General features: G+C 45.2%; 1 protein-coding gene across 2 annotated transcripts in view; it reads right to left on the reverse strand.

Annotated features, from left to right (window-relative positions):
* Positions 1–913: 913 nt before the first annotated feature.
* The window catches only part of LOC111143561 (Yip1 domain family member 1), a 39,335-nt gene continuing 17,745 nt past the window's right edge, over positions 914–22,503 (reverse strand). Inside the window, exons 8-11 of one of the 2 annotated variants that reach the window (XM_022497385.1) lie at positions 20,261–20,427; positions 19,723–19,905; positions 14,765–14,860; positions 914–1,443 (exon numbers count right to left, since the gene is read on the reverse strand). In XM_022497385.1, coding sequence (XP_022353093.1) covers positions 14,777–14,860; positions 19,723–19,905; positions 20,261–20,427 — 434 coding nt within the window. In that variant the 3' untranslated portion in view covers positions 914–1,443; positions 14,765–14,776. The remainder of the gene's footprint in view (positions 1,444–14,764; positions 14,861–19,722; positions 19,906–20,260; positions 20,428–22,503) is intronic. The other variant, XM_022497386.1, reaches the window with a different exon arrangement.

Consider the following 22,503-nt stretch of genomic DNA (forward strand, 5'->3'; position numbering starts at 1 on the left):
CCCTGAAGACAGAATAAACACTGAGCTGGTGGGGGATGGGGGGAGGAGGGAAGAAGAGCTGCTTTCAAACATCTGAAGTCAACAAAGGGAAGAAAGCTCAGACTAGATCTGAGAGGCCCAGGGGAAGAGCTCAGACCAAGTGGCAAAAGCTGCAGAGATGTGCGCACAAGGACTTGTTCCCAGAGGAGACAGCGACCTTGAAGAGGCTGAGGCCGGCAACCCCCCAGCCATGATCGTGTGCCCGCAGGATCCCTGGGATCAGGGACCTGGTCTGTTCTGTTCACTGCTCCAGCCCCATCACCTAGAATGCTGACCAGCACATATGAGCACTACCTGCATTTGTGAAGTAAATTCATGGAGGGGAGGGTACCCTGTGTTTGATGGGAGGTTTGCCAACTTGACCTTAAGCTCACGGTGGCCTGAATTTGTGTACCTCTTCCTTTTTCGGTGTGACCAGCCTTTTAAGTCCACGTGTGTCTTTGTAGCTGTCTCAGAAATACACTGGAAATTCCTGGCCTGAAGAGGACAACAGAAACAGTAGGGGATCAGCAATCCTGACCGGCAGAAGCCCAGCCTCCCAGATGGCACACATTTTGAATAAAAAAATAAAACAAAGTAACTAAGTTGTCACTGGTTTCTCCCTTTAATACACTATATCCAGGAGTCATGCCACCATGAAGAAGAGCTCAAAGTGCCCTAAAAAATTTTTTCTAAAATCTCTGTGTCAAAATATGTTATAAGGGAGCAAGTTCTTTCAACCCTCTGTTCCATACTTACTGGAGGAAAAATTCTGATGTCCACTTTAATCCCCACATCCCAACAGCTATCTCATTAAATAAATCCAGATTTACTGCAGCTTCCAGCATGCTAAAGATAAAACATCAAAGAAGAACTTGAGGTCAAAGTCATGAAATGCAGACAGACATTCTATGAGGTATTTATTTTGCAACAATCAGGTTTGGTTGCCCAGTGTCAAGTCACCATAGACAAATTGTTCAGGCTCCCAATGAATCCAAACCAAAGTTCATACAGTTCGGTCAGTTTACGATGGCAAGCACTGGAGAGAAGAGGATCACCTTAGAGGATCATCTGTATACAATTCCGAAGAAAGTCAACAGACGTTAGGATGGATCCATTTCACATGTTAAGGGCATCCCAGGACAGCGAGAGGCAGATGGCAGGCACACCTCCCACGTTCCCTTGTATTTTGTCCTAAATCGGTGCATAGTTACAACGATAACTGACAGGTGAGAAAGAAGAGCCGAAAGACACATGGACTGAACAACATTTAGTTACTGTTTGTTAAATTGGGTGATGAGACTTCAGCGTGGCACCTTACAGCTGCCGGAGGGTGGGCCATGCCATCAGTTTTCCCGCTGGCTTGCTTCCCTGCAGTAGATGCCATGTCCCAAAGAACCACACTTCAAAAACCAGAAAAGAGAACTGAAAAACAAAAAGAGTCACTTTTAAGAAAAAGACTCCCCCATTGGATATTACAATGGACTATTACGCAGCCATTAGAAAGGATGAATACCCACCATTTGCATCAACATGGATGGGACTGGAGGGGATTATGCTGAGTGAAATAAGCCCAACACAGGAAGACAATTATCATATGGTTTCACTTACTTGTGGAACATAAGGTATAACATGGAGGACATCAGGAGAAGGAAGGGGAAAATGAAGAGGGGTAAATCAGAGAGGGGGACAAACCATAAGAGACTATGGACTCCGGGAATCAAACTGAGGTTTTTGGGGATGTGGGGGATGGGTGAGCCCGGTAATGGGTATTAAGGAAGGCACGGTCTGCATGGAGAACTGGGTGTTATATGCAAACAATGAATCATGGAACTCTACACCAAAAACTAATAATGTACTGTATGGTGACTAACATAACATTAAAAAAATTATAATAATAAAGAAAGAAAAAGATACCCCCCCCATATTTAGAAAGGACCTAAACTGTAGGGAAGGGTACTTGTTTATGTTCAGAGGTATAGCTTCAATACCAGACAACCTGGAGCCCTGAGTCACCAACTCCAAGAAGACTTATTATGGGAGGGGAGAGGACATTTTAAAAAGTTTTCCTCTATTACTTTGGAAAACCAGTGATTTTCCTCTGCCAGATCCCATAGCTACCTTCCCCCATCCTTCTTTGTCTCCCTTCCTTGTAACAGCTGTGTTAGGTGCTAGAGGAGGAATAAAGTAAATATGGAGGGACATGAAAAGATTTGAAAACTGGAGAGCTGTTTGTGGTTGCTGAAGCACAAGGTTGTGCAGGGGACAACGGCAGGATATGAGGTAGGACAAACAGATTAGGGACTGATCCTGCAGGGAGTATAGATTTTGTCTTTTAGACGATCAGAGGCAAAAAAAAGAAGAAGAAGGAGAAGAAGAAGAAGAAGAAGAAGAAGAAGAAGAAGAAGAAAAGAAAGTTCGTAAGTGACACAGTTTTATAATTTTTTGAAAAGTGCTTTGGCTATGCATAGGATGGATTGGAAGAAGGAAAAGAAAAGAGATAGAGAAACCCACCAAGTTATTATCATAGTCCAAATGTGAGCTGATTGGGTCCTGAACACCAGGAACATCAGGCAGAGTACTAATAGGACAGACCTGAGAAACATTTCAGGGGTAGAATAGACAAGTTGTACGGACAGGTAAGATATGGAAGGTTAGAAGGGGGATTCTACATTGATGATGAGGTTTCTAGGGTGGCCAGGTGGATTTCTTAATTATTCCAACAAATAGTGATTAAGGACTCACGTGTCAGATGGGTTGGGCATTGGCGTACCATGATGAATAAAGCACCATGGTCCCAACTCTCAAGAAAGTTACACAGTCTGGCAGTGAAAACTACCAGGTAAACATATACATAACATATTACTTATGTAATTGTAATTGTGAGGTACTGTGAGACAGTATAATAAAGAACCTAACCTAGTCTAACGTCAGGGGCAATGTGGATGGTTTTGTGCCATTCACGGAGACAGGAAAATATAAAGAGGATCTGGTTGCAGGGGAGATGGGTTTAGTCTTGAACGTAATGAATTTGAATCATCTGTTGGTACACCTAGCTGGCGATTTGCAATAGATGAAAATTTGGGAAGAGGTGCTAGATATAGTTAAATCCAGGGTGGGGATTAAGAAATGTGGCAGAGAGGCCGTTTCCTAATAAATGGCCTCCAACCTAAGAGAATGTGCCAGGCCTCCTACTACCCTCGGGGGTAGGATCGCAACTAGGAAGGTGGGCCTAAGGCAGGGGTATCTGCCTCAATGTCCCGGCTCTAGAAAAGAGAAATGTTGTCAACAATATATCTGTGAAAAGTGGTTGGAGAAGCATGAATGCTGCAGTTTGCTGGACTGGAAGAACAGTCTTTCCTCACCTTCTGGTAAACATTAGCTCGGGCTTCTGAAATGCTAAATAAAGGTAGAGACAAACGAGCCCACAGGGCAGGCACTGAAGATTTTATTTTCATAAACATGCTCTTTTTCTCTCATCTCTCCAGCTGTCTGTTCCAAATTAATGTCAAGACCAGAGGAGGGATTAAAGACAGAAAATTTCCCTTGCCCGGCTGCCAACCTTTAGTAGGTAGCCTGACAGAGGCTGGGGATTCCTGGGGCTTAGCCCAGAGGGTGGCGAGTAAGATGATACTGTCCTTTGTGCCAGACTTGGTCCCTAATGCCACCATCAGCCAGAGCTCCCCTGCCTCTTACCTACCTACAACCCGATTCCTGGCCACTTCAGGCTCCCCATGTTGGGTGGTCCCACTGCGACCCAGGCCAGCCCTTAGCCCCCTTCGTGGCGGCACCCCTGCACCCAAGCCTGATCGGGGGTGTTCAAACCCAAAGTTCCCCAAGTTAGGGTTCTCTTTTTAATTTAGCAGGGCCTTCTAGTCTATCTGAAACCTGAGATAGAAAATGGGGTGTAAAATCTGGGAGGGGAAGGTCCAATCTCCACTGTTGACCCCAGTGACCCAGCAAATGGTGGCCAAGGGTAGGCCCTCAATGAATGAACAAGTAAAAAGTGCTCAAGTCACCAGGCAAACGAACCAAGCATGTGTGCATGTGACGGATCTATGAACTGTCAAGTTCAAAATCAAGCTTTCCCCAAAGCCTGTGGGATGCTGCAGCTATATTGGTCAATAAATCTTCACTCTCTAGGGATTCTCAGTCTATGTCCCTGTGAATAAGAAGTGCTCTAACAGAGGAACGTACAAAGAGCTGTACGAGAGCACAGAGGAGTAAGTAATTTAAACTTCCCCAAGGACAGGCTATCTGAAGTGCGTCCTGAAAAATAAATAGTGGGCTTCCAAGTAAACAAGCCAGGAAGGGGAACTCCAGAACTTAAAAACCTTTAAAAAAAAAGCCTTAAAAGGTTTTAAAGCAATGTTTCCAGTAATTAATGGGAGTGCTGTTGCTGTTATTATTGGACCGTTACTAGTGCCTGGATAAAACAATTAGGTACTTATGTGCTAGCCCAATTCTATCACTGCTGGTATTGTTGTAAAGTGAGATTCCCAGTAGGTAAGAAAGGAGATACAGATATAAGATAAAAGCAATTTAGAAAAAACTCTGTAGTGCTAAATAAGAATTCAAAGTATGAGTATGAACCCACATTGCATCTCCTTTAAAAAAGGCATCAAGCACACAACACATCTATTTCCTGACTCTGAACAGTGAAAAGGCCTGTGAACAACCAACCCAATGGCAAGAAGTACTGCTAGCGTCCAGATTGTGACCTGGTATGACTATCTCCCTAATGAACAGAACCAAGACTCCTTCAAGAAATGACTCAGTCTGGATCTGGGACAGGAAATGTTCAAGATGAGCCTGGAAAAGCCTGGAAAATTCTGTTGTAACAGATAATAACACATTTATCAGAGGTTCTTAGGGCTATGCCAACAGGACTCGGGCCAATTTGAAGAGCTTCCCATTAGCCAAAGAAGGGACAACTTGAATATTGGTAAGCATAATACTTGCAATGGACTGAAACTAACTGGTCATTGTTGCTGAGTGCTAGCAAGCCAACTACTGTTTTGAAAGTAGGTGGGGAAAAAAGCAAAAGAATCATTTATCCTGCTTTTCTCCAGGAATTACATCACTGCCGAGCCAAATAGTAGATAAAAGGAAGTTTTTATGAAAGAAGTATTCTAATTAATAAACAAAGAAGCAAAGATAGAACTGAAATATCACCATTTTGAAAACCCTAATGATTTAACAGATGTAGGCATCGCTTAATTACTTTAAATATCAAAAAGCAAGAGATAATTACACATTATGAGTTTATGGGTGAAAGCATTTAACACCACATATCAAGTAGTCTTGCCAAAACCAACCAACCAACCAACCAACCAACCAATGCTCAATCTGACCAAACCTTTAGATACAACCACCAGTTTACAGAAAACAAAGGCAAAGCAACATGATAAACAACACCATAGAAATACAATCAGCAAAATCCAGATAGTGAAAACTATAGGATAAATCATTCTTCAACAAATATATGGTAAAGGGAAAGGGGGGAGAATGAAGTGGGAATCTACCATTTAAAAAACACTTAAGAAATACATCAACAAACTGCAAGGTGAAATTCAAACACTGAAGTACATATGATGCTTCAGAGAGATTGGGGAGACACTCCAGACCAAGGCAATAAAGTGGATACCACAATAAAGTGAATCAATGAACTTTTTGGTTTGCCAGGGCATATAAAAGTCGTGTTTACACTATACCAGAGTCTACTAAGTATGCAATAGCATTATGCCTGAAAAATGTACATACTTTTTTCTCTGACATAATTTGGCAGAGTCAGAGTGAGCATGAACAGGGGAGGGGAGCAGAGGGGGAAGCAGGCTCTCTGCTGAGCAGGGAGCCCAATGTGGGACTTGATCCCAGGACCCTGGGATCATGACCTGAGCCAAAAGGCAGATGCTTAACTGACTAAGCCACCCAGGCATCCCAAAATGTACATAGTTTAATTAAAAAATACTTTATTGCTAAAAAAAATCTTAAGCGTCAAATCAGCTTCCAGCAAGTCATAATCTTTTTACTGGGGGAAGGTCCTGCCTCAACGTTGACGGCTGCCGACTGATCAGGGTGGTGGGTGCTGAAGGCTGGCTGAGGCAATTTCTGCTAAGACGGCATGAGGTTTGCCACATGGATTGATTATTTTCACAAACAATTTCTCTGTAGCACACGATGCTATTTGATAGCATTTTACCCACAGTAGAACTTCTTTCAAAACTGGAGTCAGTCCTCTCAAACCTTGCTGCTGCTTTATCAACTAAACTTCTGTGATAATTGTGAATCCTGTGTTGTCATTTCAACCACCTTCATGGCATCTTCACCGGGAGTAGATTCCATCCTGGGACACCACCTTCTTTGTTCATCTGTAAGAAGCAACTGCTCACCCTCAAGTTTTACCCTGAGAGGGCGGCCGCGCAGTCCCACCTTCAGCCTCCGCTTCCCGTTCTCTTGCTCCTTCTGCCCCATCTGCAGTCACTTCCTCCCTGACGTCCTGACCCCTCAGAGTCGCCCATGAGGGCTGGAACCAACTTCTTCCAAACTCCTGCTCATGTTGCTATCCTGACCTCTTCCCATGAATCACGGATGTTCTAGGATGGTGAATCCTTTCCGGAAGGTTTTTATTTCACTTTGCCCAGAGCCACCAGAGGAATCACTGTGGCAATGACAGGCTTATGAACTGAATCTCTTAATCAGAAGGCCGGAATGATTCCGTGATCCATGGGCTGCAGAACAGATGCTGTGTCAGAGGCATTCGAACACTTACCTCGTCCGTCTCCATCAGGGTTCTTGGGTGACCAGATGTACTGTCAGTGAGCAGGAATATTTTGAAAGGAATCTTTTTTTTTCCTGGGGATGTCTCAACAGGGGGCTTAAAATACTCAGTAAACCGTCTTGTAAACAAGTATGCTGTCATCCAGACTTTGTTCTGTTTACAGAGCACAGAAAGTATAGATTTAGCTATCTATACTTGAGGGTCTATATCTTGACGGTCCTGGGGCTTCATGAATGGCACATGGGCACCAGCTTTAACATAAAGTCACGAGCTGCATGAGCCCCTCCCACGCGAGTCAGCCCGGCTCGTGGGAGGGGCTCGCTGAGGCTTTGAGGCCAGGCGCTGACTCCTCTGCCGCTGTGCACGTCTCACACGGCATCTTCCCCGACAGAAGGCTGCTCCGTCTACACTGAACATCTGTTGTTCAGTGCATCCACCTTCACGAATGATCCGAGCCGGAGCTTCCAGACCACCTGCTGTGGAGTCTACACCGGCGCTGGCTGCTTCACCCTGCACTTCTACGTTATGGAGGCGGCTTCTTTCCCTAAACCTCACGAACCCACCTCTGCTGCTTCCAACCTTCCTTCTGCAGCTTCCTCACCTCCCTCAGCCTTCACAGAATGGAGGAGAGCTCGGGCCTTGCTCGGGGTCAGACCTGCCTTAAGGGAATGTGGTGGCTGGTTTGCTCTTCTATCCAGGCCGCTCACACACTCTCCACGTCGGCAGTAAGGCTGTTCCACCTTCTTATCATCCGTGTGTCCCCTGGAGCAGCGCTCTCAGTTTCCGGCAGGAACTCGTCCTTCGCTTTTGCAACTTGGCTGTTTGGTGCAGGAGGCTTCACTTTCAGTCTGTCTTGGCTTTCGACATCCTTCCTCACTAAGCTTAGTCATCTCTAGCTTTTGATTTAAAGTGAGCGATGGGGCGCCTGGGTGGCTCAGTGGGTTAAGCCTCTGCCATCGGCTCAGGTCATGGTCTCAGGGTCCTGGGATCGAGCCCCACATCGGGCTCTCTGCTCAGCGGGGTGCCTGCTTCCCTTCCTCTCTCTCTCTCTGCCAGCCTCTCTGCCTACTTGTGATCTCTGTCTGTCAAATAACTAAATAAAATCTTTTAAAAAAAATAAATAAAGTGAGCGATGTGTGACTCTTTTTATTTGAACACTCAGAGATTATTGTTGAGCTATTAATTGGCCCATTTTCAATATTACAATTTTTTAATAGGGAAGCCCGAGGAGAGGGAGAGAGACAGGGGAATGGTTGGTCAGTGGAGCCATCAGAACACACATAACCTTTATGAAGTTTACCATCTTACATATGGGTACAGATTATAGCAACACAAAATAATTACAACAGTCACACCAAAGACCTGTGATCACAGATCACCGTAAGAAACATATTAATAATGAAACAGTTTAAAATATTGCAAGCATTACCAAAATGTAACACAGAGACACAAAGTGAGCAACTGCTTTTGGGAAAACGGTGCTGATAGACTCGGCTCAACACAGGGCTTCCACAAACCTTCAATTTGTAAAAAAACAAAACAAAGCAAAACAAAAAACAAAAACACACACAGTATCTGTGGAGCGCAATAAGCAAAGCTCAATAACACAAGGTATGCCTGTATTAAGAAGATACAATTTTTTTTAGGTGTGACTGTGGTATTACGGTTATGTTTTTAAAAGTTTAAAAGTGTCTTTTATAGATCCAGGATTTAAATATTTATGGATCAAATAATACATGTGCTTAGATATGCTTAAAAATAATAAGGGGTAGGGAATCTGGGTGGCTCAGTGGGTTAAAGCCTCTGCCTTTGGCTCAAGTCATGATCCCAGAGTCCTGGGATCAAGCCCCTAATTGGGCTCTCTGCTCAGTGGGGAGCCTGCTTCCTCCTGTCTCTCTGCCTGCCTCTCTGACTACTTATGATCTCTCTCTCTGTCAAATAAATGAATGGAATCTTTAAAATAATAATAATAATATGGGGTATTAATCTTAGATGTGCTTCAAAATAAGATAGGTGGATGGATGAAATAAAGTTGGCTGTGAGTTAACAACTATGCAAAGTAAGCAATGGGTACATGGACATTCACTATACTATTCACTCTGCTTTTGTCTATGTGTAAAAACTTTGCACTAAATAAGTTTAAGCAAGAATGAAAAGTTACTGTGTTGTGTGCCTGGGTGGCTCAGTTGGTTAAGCATCTGCCTTTGGCTCAGCTCATGATTCCAGGGTCCTGGGATCGAGTCCTGCATTGGGCTCTGTGCTCAGTGGGGAGCCTGCTTTGTTTTCTCCCTCTGCCTCTCCCCCTGCTTGTGCTCTCTCTCTCCCTCTCAAATAAATAAATAAAATCTTTAAAAAAAAAGTTACTGTGCTGACCCACTCTCCAACCCAGGTTCTTCCGATTGACTTCAAAGAGAAAAAGGAAGAAAACTGATGGAGAAACAGCACAGACACTGAAACTGGACTCTCTGGGCAGGGACATCTCAGATGTGGTGTGGACAAGAAGGGGCTGGTGGAAAACCGCTTTAGTCATGGTGGAAAGTCATACAGTCTGGAAGCTTTGTTAAAGAGGATTATAGCATTGAGTTAAAACTGATTTCAAAATAAAAGAACTGATGTGTATAAACATAGTAAAAGGGTTTGTAGCTTTGGCTTATAATATGAACACTCTTAACAGGAGTGAGTGAAAGGAAAATTGCACATAAACCCTGTGTATCAAATCAGGAGGGTTTTTTAATTACAAAGGAATCTCCTAAGGCCCTTTGCTCATCTCTTACTAAAGCCCGATCACACCGCAGTGTAATTACCTGCTGGCCACCCTCCTCCAGACAGACCCACTTGTCATAGCTCCTGGGAAGGCAGCCCCAATACAAATGCCATCTTTCAGATACCCTATCCCACAAGCCAAAGTAAGACTCCCAAGGCACAGTTTCTAGGCTTCCCCCGGGTCTTGGCTCAGAGAAGAAATGGCACTGGCCCTCAGGTGATAATTTAATTAAAAAAAAAAAAAAAGGAAGTATGGGGTGCCTGGGTAGTTCAGTGGGTTAAAGCCTCTGCCTTCGGCTCAGGTCATGATCCCGGGGTCCTGAGATCGGGCCCCGCATCGGGCTCTCTGCTCTGTGGGGAGCCTGCTTCCTCCCCCTCTTTCTGCCTGCCTCTCTGCCTACTTGCGATCTCTGTCAAATAAATGAATAAAATATTTAAAATAAATAAATAAATAAATAAATAAATTTTAAAAAGGAAGGAAAAGAGGGAAGAAGCAAGCCAGATATTCTCTGTAATATCTCCATGATTTATATAGGGGTGGTTTCCCTGATCACAAGTTATTGGAGGCTCCTCTGTGATCCCGAGTTTCCAGGGAGAGAAGGGGTGGATGTTCTCCTGGTAATCCATGCCAGGCTAAGCCCTCCAGTGTGCAGATTTACATGAGGAAGGTTATCTGCGAGATTAGAAACCATTCTTTTTCAGTGAAAGCTGGGAGTCTAGAGATTACAGAAGAAGGCGCAGGCAGCTCATAAATCCGCAGAGCCTGGGGCTCTGGACAGCCCTCGTTGGCAAAGCGATTGATGCTTCTGCCATGGAAGCTCCAAAGAAACTCTTCGTCACTATCTCATTTGGAGACCTGACACCCGAACGGAGACACTGATGCCCAAGTTTATAGATCTGAGCAAAGCCCAAAGGTGTCAAATCTATATAAATCAGGATGGGAGGTCTACAAAGGCCCGGAGGACCAGGCTTTTCTCAAACGCCAGCTTCTGACTCTCTGAAGGTTTCGAGCACCTGGGACACTGGCCTGGAGCCTTCATAACAAAATGCAAGGAAGAAACTTGAGTTCTAACACAGGAGCAGCCTGAAAGAGCCCCTCCCTAGGTCGATGTCAGGTATTTTTGGCCAAGAGAGACCCAAGCAATGGCTGCTACTGTGGGCTCAACCTCTGTCCTCCAGCTGGGCTCAGATTTTCTTGTTCCCAGGGATAGGAGCCCACATCACATCATTGTGTCCCAATGAACCTATGACTTCACCTTCCCAAACGCCATGAGAAGCTAACTACTCTCTTCAGAAAAATAGGTAACTGATTGCTTCTGCCCAACCTTCAGGGTCCAGCTCAAACAACACCTATTCTATGAAGCCTTCCTTCAGGCCAGTGAGTCACAGCTTCTGTGCTCCCACCATGTTCACCAATTCACAATTTGGGTCTGGCACGTCTCTACAAACACTGCCTGTTTATTATCTGTTTAGCTGTTTTACCCATGGACCAAGGCTCCCCGAGGCTGACTGTATTTGACTTTCTAGGTCTCCAGTTCCTGGACCACGGAGGCCACAGAACAGCCTCAAGTAAATGCTGAGTGAAAGAGTAAATGAGGGCTCCGTGAGCAAGACATCTCTGATAAAAGCCCACATCTCCCCTCTTGCCTTAATTTTACAAAGGGTCACCTCCAGCCACCCAACGTTAATTGAGCACTTGCTCTGTCTGTGCCAGGCAGGCATTAGGCCAAGCACTGGGGAGTTCAAGTCCAATCAGACTTAATCCCTTTCCCATGGACTTCAATCTCAGGAAGAGACCCACCTTGCCCCAGGGCCTTCTCTGCTAACAGTTAATGAAATCCATCTGCAGGAGGAGCTTAACAAGTATGTAGACAATCAAACCATAAGGCAAACAAGCTACCATATGCTCATTCTAAGGCAGTGGACTGTAAAAACCACCCACTGAGGTAATGGAAGAAAAATTTAGAACTTCTATTAATATTTATTTTTCATCAAAAAATAAAAAATTAAGCTTTAATAGTTACTATACGGATTGACAACAGACTATGTAAATATTTCAAATACATACATATTACAAGGGTGTGTGCTTATGGCGGACAGACTACACAATGGCCTCCACACAATGTACATGTAGATCAAATCATCACAATGTATACTTTAAGTAACTTACAATTTTCTTGTTAATGATACCATAATAAAGCTGAAACATAGTGTAAAATAAAAATGCCCTCCTATCGTTTCTCGGCCTTTTGGCCAAGATCAAGTGAGAAATGCCCTCCAGTGATCCCTGCCTCCATGTACTCATGCCTTTGGGTAATTCCGTCTCACTGAGTGTGGGCAAGACTTGTAACTTGCATCTCATCAAAAGAATATAGGAAAATTCAGATGTGGTGTGGACAACAAGAAGGGGCTGGTGGAAAACAGCTTTAGTCATGGTGGAAAGTCATACAGTCTGGAAGCTTTGTTAAAGAGGATTATAGCATTGAGTTAAAACTCAATGTGATAGATATCACTTCCACAGTTACTTTACTTTATATTATCTCTGTCTTCCTAATAGACTGTCTGTTATCTCCACTTATGGCTTTGATGAAGTCAGCCATCCTATGTGGCAAGGAACTGGGGACAGCCTCCAGGTGACACTTAGTAAGGAGCGCCCTCAGTCTAACAGACCACAAGGACGTGAATCTTGCCAACAACCTGGTGAGCTTGGAGGAAGATCCTTCCAGTCAAGCTTTCAGATGAGACCCCAGCCCAGGCCAACACTTTGAGTGCAGCCTTGTAAGAGAACCTGAAGGACAGAACCCAGCTAAGCTATGCCCAGACTCCTGAGCCACAGAAACTGAACTAATAAATGGGCATTGTTTAAGGTGCTAGGTTTGAGGTAACATTGTTAGGCAGCAATAGATAATTAATACAGCCCTCAAATTCCTGGGAGGTTGTGCAATCCAATAAGTATGGATTCTCTGAACTGAAGCATCTCTAGAAAATCAAAGGAGGGTTCAAAAAAGATGCCAAAGTCCAGGAGTGAGAGCCTGCAAATTTTAGGGGTAAAAAGAACATCAACCTTAAAAGTGGGAAAGTAGAAAAACCTCAAGAAATGGCTCCAGAATACCTGGGTTTGAGTCCCAGCTGTGCCTTTTAAGAGGCAGGTGATCGGGCACCTTGGTGGCTCAGTGGGTTAAGCCTCTGCCTTCGGCTCAGGTCATGATCTCAGGGTCCGGGGATCAAGTCTCCCATTAGGCTCTCTGCTCGGTGGGGAGCCTGCTTCCTCCTCTCTCTCTCTCTGCCTGCCTCTCTGCCTACTTGTGATCTCTCTCTGTCAAATAAATAAATAAAATCTTTAAAAAAAATAAAAAAGAGGCAGGTGATCTTAGTCAACTCAAACTTCTTAAGTTCAGCTTCCTTATCTACATGATGGGGTCAGTAAGGCTGCTAACAGTGGACAAAGAGAGAGTGATCTAGATGGTATTTTGTAGAATGGAATGTGATATACACGTTAGTTTGTCACAAAACTCTGGGATGGCCTTGGACAAGGCACTGTTCTCTCTTGGCCTCAACTTTATGGTAAAAAGGAGAGAAGAGCCCACCCTATCTCCAAGGGCTCTGACCTTTGATTCTGACATCATTACATCCCCATGTGAAGAGGGGAAGAGGGGAAGGTGGGTGGTGACATTTACAATAGTTCCTTAGGCATTCCATTGGCCAGGGCAACTGTCTTACCACCAAGATGGCCAGAGGTGTCTTTGGCCAACCACATCTTGTCAACTTGCAAGGCCTGCAACCAAAATTCCTCAACTAAGAAGAAAAATCTATTTGGTTTTACAAAAAGGAAATAAAGAGTCAAGGTAAAGTCTGTGAGAACCACCAAATTTCAACACCAATACAGACCCACTCTCAGAGGGCCAGTAGCTTGATTCTGTCACTGAGCATCTTAAATATGAGCCAGGAGCTTTTATAAACATGATCTCTAATCTAGTACAGGTTGTATCATCCTTCTTTCACAGTTACATTGGCTGAGGCTCAGAGACATTAAGCTCCTTGTCCCAGGTACACTGCTAGTACGTGGTGAGGCCAGGATTTCATTTTTGTTCCACTTGACTACAAAGGCCCTGGTCTTTGCACCACACGCTGTTGCTCTGGGAAAGGAGAAGGTCACCCTGCGATTACAAAACAGACTAGAGGTTCTCCACGGGCAGGGAGATCATGTGCAGAGTGTGGCTTCATTCATTCACCCCACAAACATTTACTAAGCACTCCCTATATACCAGGTCTTGTGGTGAGCAACAAAGAAGCAAGAATAATACCCATTTCTTGTTCTCATGTTGCTGAGTTGAACTGGAGAGGCACACCAGTCCATGGAGGACAAATGAATCAATGAATGAACACATGACTGCACAGATGGACACACAGACCATGAAGAACTCGTGCTTCCAGCACCATTAACAGCGATGTCTAATACAAGGTGTCACGGGATCACAAGGAACGTGATGACTGCTGGAATAGAGGGAATACTCAGACATCTGGAACGGCAAGTGCAAGTGTGTGTTATGGCAATGGCAAGAAGTTCAGCATGGCCGCAGCCTTGGTACACTGAGGAGCTGGAACAGGGAGGCAAGGAATAAGCCATGGAGGATTTGTCTCTTTTGTTCTTGGACGCAGACCTACTGAGCCAACCACTGAAACAGAATCATCCAAGAGGCCAGAGAGCAAACCAGCCATGAGCATTTGTAGGCTTTGGGAACCCTATGAGTAATTCAAGAGAAGTCACACTCAGGATCTGAGGCCAGGTTGAGAAGTCACAGGGAAACTAGGAAAACCACCAGGAGTGTACCCAAATAGAACAAACCCATACTCTGTTCCTGGGAAGAGGACAGAGCGCAGAGGAGAGGGGATGCTGGGGCCAAAAGGCAGGAGCTCCTCCAGTGAAAAAGCTAAGAGCTCACATCTCCCAAATCTATCACGCCAGGACCACGCGGATTTCACAGTGGAGGACTCCGGCTGGCGGGCCACGTAGATACAGACATGCTTGTGCCCAAACACCATAGTGAATCGTATGGAAAGACAAAAGGGTCTGGTCCTCTTGGTTCCTGATGTTAACAATTTCGGAAGTGACACACTTGCCCATTTGTTACTGTACCAAACCTCAAAAAAAAAAACAAAAAACAAAAAAAAAAAAACCGAAACAATAATACAATCTCTTACTTTCCTCTTCAGCTACTTGGCTGCCGCAACTGTTTGGTTTGGAGCAACTGTAGCTGTTGGGAGGTGGTCCATCTCTGGCGCATCAAAAAAGTATGCCTGCAGGAAAAGGAAATGCATGCAGGCAGTTAAAACACAACAGTGTGCTCGAGTGTTCTAGACTCCAGGCTAAGAGTATTTCTCATGGCCCCTATGTTTCCCTCTGCCATGCCTGTCATCCCACGGAACTACAAGCGACTGTTTCTGTCCATCTCACTTACTTGGAGTTACTTTTTAAAATGTAACCACTGTTTATTGGCTACTTCCTGCGTAGGACTTAATCTGCATAAGAACCCTGTAAGGCTGCTATGATTATCCTCCTTGACAAACGAGAAACGGAGGCACAGAGAGGCTGTCATTCAATCCGGCGCACATGGCTAGTGAGTGGGAGAGTCGGGTCTTTCTGACTCCAAGGTTCAGGCTCTTCATCGCTACCTTACACAGTCTCTCTTCCAGGGCAAAGACAGTATCCTTCCTGTCCCTATGCCACCAGCCTCTCACTCAGGGCCTGGCCCATGATGTAAACAACCCAAACTCAAGGAACTGAGGCACAACAGATTGCTGCTAAACCAGCTGGCTCTTGGTAAAGACCTTTACAAAAAAGTGCCAGCCAGGCCTGACCTCATAATTCTCCAGCTTGGAAAAGAAAGGTCTGATAAGTGATTCCATTCACCATCTATGACTTCACTGTCAAAAATCAGGAGGAGGCAGGGGCGTCTAGGTGGCTCAGTGGGTTAAGTGTTTGCCTTCGGCTCAGGTAATGATTCCAGGGTCCTGGGATGGAGCCCTGCATCGGGCTCCCTGCTCAGCGGGGAGCCTGCTTCTCCCTCTCCTCCCTGCTTGTGCTCTCTCTCTCTCTCTCTATCTCTGTCACTATCTGTCTCTCTTTCAAATAAATAAATGAATAAAATCTTTAAAAAAAAATCAGGAGATAGAAGAGGGAAAAAAACCAAGGAGGATCTTCCGATCTGTCTCAAAGTCTGAGAATCTGGACTTTAGCCCAGGAAAATACCTAGGTCCTTCAAAGTAAGGGGAATCCCTTAATAAGTCAGGGGTCACTGCACACTTGCGATTTCCCCCATGGAGTCAGGGCAGGAAGAAGATAAAAAGACAAAAACCCAAGTGAGGAACCATTTCAACAGCTCTACTCTCTATCAGCCAGAAGGGGGCACCAAGATGACGCACTGGAGCTTTCCCCAACACCCTCAGTGTGAACTCTTCAACAGTCCATTTCCAAGTTTCTAGCTGCAGAGCCCCCCTAGCTTGTCACATTCCCAGAGGAATCCTATTAGCTCTAAAAGCCTTCTTCCCAGGGGCCGTTCTGGCACTTGCTTTCTGAGGTGGGAAAAAAACGGTTCTTAAGGGGGTCGGGGACAGCGGCCGTGCTGCCAGTGCTGGGCTCCTCTGGCTATCTCGAGGGTGCACAGAGCCACAAAGCACGTCCCCTGGTGAAGGAACCGTGCCTTTCTTCCAAGCTCTTGGAGGAGGCCCTCATCAGATAGAAAGGAGCAAGAGGCCAGGGTCTAAACTTGGCTTTGCTAGTAACTCACACCATAACTATGAAAAAGTCACTCCACCCCTCTGAGCCTCAGTTTTCTAATGTGTAAAACAAAGGGATTGGAAAAAATGATCTCTAAGGGCCAGCTATAATTCTAGAACTCATTAGTTCAAGAATGCCACAAATCCTTAGTAACAACCACAGTTACCATCTGGGGAGTGCCTACTGCGCACCAGGCACACACTTGATCATTAATAACAGGCAATGTTAACCCCATTTTAGAGATGAGCAAGTGGAGGCTCAAAGAGATGGAGATTTTCCCAAGGCTACACAACCCTGTGTCTGAGCTAGGGTATCAGTCTAGCAGTGTCCAGCCCCAAGACAACGTTCTTCTCTTCTGTGGGTGACCTGAAATTTGGCACCTGTCCTATGTGCCCCATCTAGATCTAGGCACTGCGGAAGTGTCAGGATGAACCATCAGGCTTTCTAGAAGTCAGGCCAGGAGTGTCACCTGGCAGAGTATGAGGGCACAGGACAGTCCGCTATCAGCAGTAACCCCTGCAAACACAGGCTCGTGCAGCTCAAACACGCCAGCCAAGCACACACCCTCTGGGGCTTCCTTAGTCATCCTGGCCAGGAGCGTCCCACTACCAACATGGTGTACAGCCGTGAGCACCCAGGGGCCCTCGGCAGGTAGAGGGCCGGCATACGCTTCAGAACACTGAGGGGAAAATGCGAATCCGTGCTCCCCAGGGCAGAGTGGGAAGCCAAGCTGTCTGGGTCAGCTGGTGCCCCTCTGCTGCCAACTCTTCTCCCTGCCCTTCCAATAAAACAACATCCTAGGGCGCCTGGGTGGCTCAGTTATTAAACGTCTGCCTTCAGCTCGGGTCATGAGCCCAGGGTCCTGGGATCGAGCCCCACATTGGGCTCCCTGCTCAGCGGAAAGCCTGCTTCTCCCTCTCCCACTCCCCTTGCTTGTGTTCCCACTGTCGCTGTGTCTGTCTCTGTCAAATAAATAAATAAAATCTTCAAAAACAACAACAACAACAACAAAAAACCATCTTGCATGTGTTCGGCTTGTGTTGTTCATGTTACACCTAACATTCAGTCTTTGCAAAAGTAAAGATGCTCCTGCAGTTGTTCCCTTTTCTCAGTGAGGAGGTGGGGTCCAGAGAGGGAAAATAACCAAAGCAGGGGTGAGGGAGCTGGAGCCAGACCCCATCTCTGTCACCTCTGCTTCAGCCTCTCGGCCTGCACATCTCCAGAACAGCACAGAGGAGGCCATCTCTGGCTGGAGAACGAGACCCCAGTCTAAACACCTGATGATAGAATAGTTCCCTTCTTCGAGGAGGAGAAAACTGCTTCCCCTCCAAGAAGGGGTCCTACACCTGCAATTCCCTCTCTGCTCCATCATTTAATGTGCCTGGCTCCCCAGAGTCCCTTAGCAGCGAACCAGGCAAGGCCTTCTCTCCTGCCTCCTTGTCTTCTCCAACTTCCCAACCAAGTGTATGATGGGAAAGACATTCTGGAGAGGCAGGAAGATGCCAGCGAGAGGCACCCATGGAAGGGGCCTGTCTTTCGAGTTGTGTGGCCTCGTACCACCCTTCCTGAGGCACTCAGGAGGGATGAGCAGCACAGGGCCCTGGCAGCTTCAGATGACATGAAACTCTTCTAGTAACTTCTTTACATCTGAAGAACCCTTCACAGCATATGAAGGGCTCTCACAGCCATCTCACTGAGGGTCACAAAAACCCACGAAATATGAATGTCCATGACAGAGGAGGAAGCCAAGTTTCTGAGAAAGAGGGCTCTCGCCTAGGCTCGCAGTGCAGGGCTCTTTCTGCTTCCCTCTAATTGTTCTCTTCCAGCAAGTTCCTGAGCAGCAAGATGGGCAGGTTAAGTCCCACTGTCAGTGTCATTTATCCCAAAAGGGAGGAACAGGCATAGACGTAAAAAATTCCGCCACACACAGATTGATTCTTAGTAACACTACTAGATTGAAATGAAATAGATTCTTAGCAACACTCTTACCCGTTACCCCCTCCTCCCTGATCCCAAGTCTGGCGTGCCATGCTCCTCTTGATTCTTTACGCAATTGAACAAAGAAGCGCTTCGTCCTGCCTCCTTCTCTCCATCAATGACTCAACTAGATATATACAGAAGAAAATTCAAGGGAGACATGGGGACATGCCAGTGAGAGGGCTACAGTGAGAAAGGACATTCTTCCTCAGCAGACAGAAGGGTCACGGAGGGTTGCAGCAGCATTACAAGGGATCAGCCCAGGGGCTCCAAGTGCCAGAAATTAATGGTGTCACTCTGCCATGAGTCAAAACAACAGTCTTCTGGAGGTCTCAAAAATTTAAAGCTCAGACACATGGAAAGTATATGTAAACCGGCTCTGTGTCTCAGAACCCGGCCCTTTTTATGCGACTGGTTCAATGATCAAGTATCGGGATCTTATGCATGACCCAGGCTGTCTACACAAAAATAGTATAGATCAGATGGTGCCAGAGAAATATTTACTCCCACAACTGTAAAACCTAACCAGGGGTCTAGACATCCGTGATGTGGATGTCCTCCCGTGGGCATGTCCTTTCCTTCATCGGTGACCTTAACATTTTTGGACTCAGAGTTCTTTCAAACCCTGTGTCAGGCCTTGTTAAGGCCATGGACTACAATTTTTGTGTACAATGTGCACAGAAAATAGAAAATCATGTCCCCTTAGGATCAAGGGAAAGGGACCTAATTTACGGGCACTTATGGGACAAGTTCTACATTAAATATTTTATATGTACTATTTTATTTTATCCTCAGAACAACTCTACAGGGCAGGAAATACTATGTCGATGTTATCAATTAAGACGTTCAGATACAGAGAAGTTAAGTGCCATGGCCAACCTCACACAGCCAGTGAGTGACAGAGCCAGTCTCTGCTCTGGGCCAGTGCAACTCAAAAGGACATGCTTTCCCTAAAAAGACACCCAAATACTTAAACTCTAAGACTCTTTTAAATGTTATTCACTTTAAAAATATTTCCCCTTTCCTAATTTGACTCCAACTTCATGCTTTCCACCTATGAAATTTTAAATTTCAAAACTCTTTCTAGGTATGAGCAGAAAACCAGCAAAGACATCCAAAGGCCAAGCTCGCCCCCATCCCCACACCCCAACCTATTAGAGACACTCAGCTACCTCCACTTCCTCTGGCCAGACTCTGAATCATAACCAAATTTCAGAAATTAGGTAAATCCAGAGAATACCATCAAATTCTCCTAAATTTACCACTTCTCATTTAGGATAGTCTATTTAAAACAATGTTAATTTTATGGAGCCGGTTTCAAAGGAATCATTGTGAATAACAGCTTGAGGTCTTTCAGCATTTCTATCTAAAGCACACAGGAAGATCACAGGAATAAGACCATTACCAAGCAGCCCACAGAAAGCAGCGTGTGAAGGAACACAATTGTCACAATTGTGGCCAGGGCGATGCGCCGGTTATCCTCACGAACAGCTGGCCAGAACGTCATTGCCAAGACAGAGCCTGAGATCCCCAGGGCAATCATGACTAGAATCCACCGAACAGCCTTCTGGGGGATGATCCACAGTACCTGAGAGAAAAGGAGGGAGAGGACGGCTTTACTGGAGGCATTTGGGAGACACATGTGTTCATTCCAGGCATCTGTGTTTATAAAGTCCCCTGAGCCCATCAGCAGGCAGGCGCCCCCTGCCACTCCAGCCTCTCTATCCCAGCCTGGAGAAACATCCCAACACGCAGACTGAGGTGAATGCTTTCAGATCGAAGGGCCTGAGGTCCAGCAAAGGCATTTGGCTCCCTATCCCCTCTCCTGCTGACTTTCTAAATTCAAAGGATATTTCAGGTGCCCATCGATGCGGGGCTAGAAATGATGTCGCTGGCTGAATTTTCCACAAGCCCAGGGCGTCACACAGAAGTGTGGTACTTACTGCTGTGGGGATATAAATGAAGAGCGAATATCCATAGACGCACACAATCTCCAAAAACGAATAGGAAACGATGTTCATAACTTTGCTGTTTCTCCACATGAGGAAACCCCAGAGTGCCAGAGGAACCAGCCAGGCGTAGGCATAGATGATGGTGGCCGCTATGGACACTGAGGAGGACAGGACAGAGGTGGTAAGCCCCGTGTAATCATGCCTTTAACTACTATCAGAGCACGTCTCCCACCTTATTTCCTAGCATGTCCACCTGTTTCGCTGGATTGTGGGGTCGCGTCTTAGAGCAGACACCCGAGGACAGTCCTGATTGACGAATCTTCAGCACCATCTTTATGGTGATGACCAGTGGTCTCTCACGTGGCTTTTATAATTTGTTTAATAACAGCTAAAGTATTAAACACTGCATTATGCAACTGAAAGACTTCAGAGGGCCTCACTACAAGCGTTGAAACATATCAAGCATTTCGAACAAAGGAAAGCCAACTATGCCCTTAGAAGAACACACCCTCTTTCCTAGTATCACAAGGGCTGATGCTGATTTCTCAAGCAAATTTATTAAAATCTGGGTACAGATTAACTGGCTCTGCATGCTATTCAGAGTGCCTTCTCTCCCTGAAGTAGGGAGTTTCAGTTCACCGACAAACTCGGTGAACATCGTTACTCAAAAAGTTCCTCACTTTCGCTTTCTGTGCTGGAAATGCCAGCTAGCAGCTCCTCAGAACAGCAACGTTCAGTATTTTGCTGTCCCTTCCTCCTCTTCCTCCAGGAGCACCATGCTCCAGAGGCTTCGCTTTCCCTCTTCTGGAGTGGAGAACCAGTAAGTGTGGCTAAGCCCATGGCACCAGCCCTTCCTACAGGAAAATCAGTAGGTGACGCACTTTATGCTCTTGGCAAGCACAAAGGCACGCCAAGTAATTGTAGTCAGACTCTGGTTAAGACATATGATTGGCCAAGACATTTTTAGCTCCCAGGGGAGTTTTTTTTCACATTGGGAACTCCCTCATTAAGCCAAATGTAATTCTTCTGATATACTGCCCCCCCCTTTTTTTTTGGATTAAAGGAAGAGGAAGAAATTGCCTCTATGCCTACGGCCATCCACTAGGTGTCAGACATTCCACTAAGTACATTACTGAGAGACTGAGAGGCAACACTGTGTAATAGTCAAGGGCACAGATTCCACATGTGGACTCCACGGGTTCTAACCCTAACTCTGCCACTTGTAGCTAAGTAACTCTAAGTAAGTGAATTACTTACCTTTCCTGCCTTAACTTCCTCATCTGTAAAATGGGAATAAACACAGTATACTATCATATAAGATTACTAGAGTTAAATGAGTTAAAACAAATATATTTGGAACACTGATTGATAAGTAATAAATGCTCAATCAAGAATTAGCCTTTTATATTATTAACTGATATGTAAATACATTATTTCACATAATGTACATCTTCATTTTAGAGATAAGGAAACAGGATCAAAGAAGCTAAGTGGTTTGGTCAAGGTCAAATAATTAACAAGTGGTGGAAGAAGGATCTGACTTTATATATTTATGTAAATACTCTTTAAAGTATTCTATAAAGTACTTTAAAGTACTCTATAAAGTATGTAAAGTATTTATGTAAATACTCTTTACATAAAATGGAAAAAATGTTTAGGGGCGCCTGGGTGGCTCAGTCAGTTGGGCATCTGACTCTTGGTTTTGGCTCAGGTCCTGAACTCACAGGTCATGGGACTGAGCCCCATGTAAGGCTCTGCGCTCAGCGGGGAGTCTGCTGGAAGATTCTCTCGCCTGCCCCTCCCCCCACTCTCTTTCTCTCTCATAAATAAATATATCTTCCAAAAAATGGAAAAATGTTTATTGATAGAGTCAATGACTATCTTACTTGTACATTTCTATCATGACTCCCAACCAAGGAAGATAAGAAAAGATAAAAACCTTCCTGAGTGTCCAGCCCCCCAGGCAGGGAGGGCCATTACTCCTTCTCTGTCACTATACCTACACATACCTCTGATACAGAATTTAATATATCCCACTTAACAGCAATATTCATTTATCCATCTTTCTTTAGTTAACCTCTGTACAACTTGAAGGCAGGGTTTATATCTCATGAATAACATTTATTGAGTTAAACCAGAGTCATTTGACAAAGGCAACTGAATCCAAGTCTGACTCCATGTAAACGGGCCAGGAGGGTACAAGGAAGGGGACATGAGGACACACACACACAGAT

This window comes from Enhydra lutris, unplaced genomic scaffold (assembly GCF_002288905.1).
Source record: "Enhydra lutris kenyoni isolate GAN:26980312 unplaced genomic scaffold, ASM228890v2 scaffoldscaffold9, whole genome shotgun sequence".
Classification (NCBI taxonomy): domain Eukaryota; kingdom Metazoa; phylum Chordata; class Mammalia; order Carnivora; family Mustelidae; genus Enhydra; species Enhydra lutris.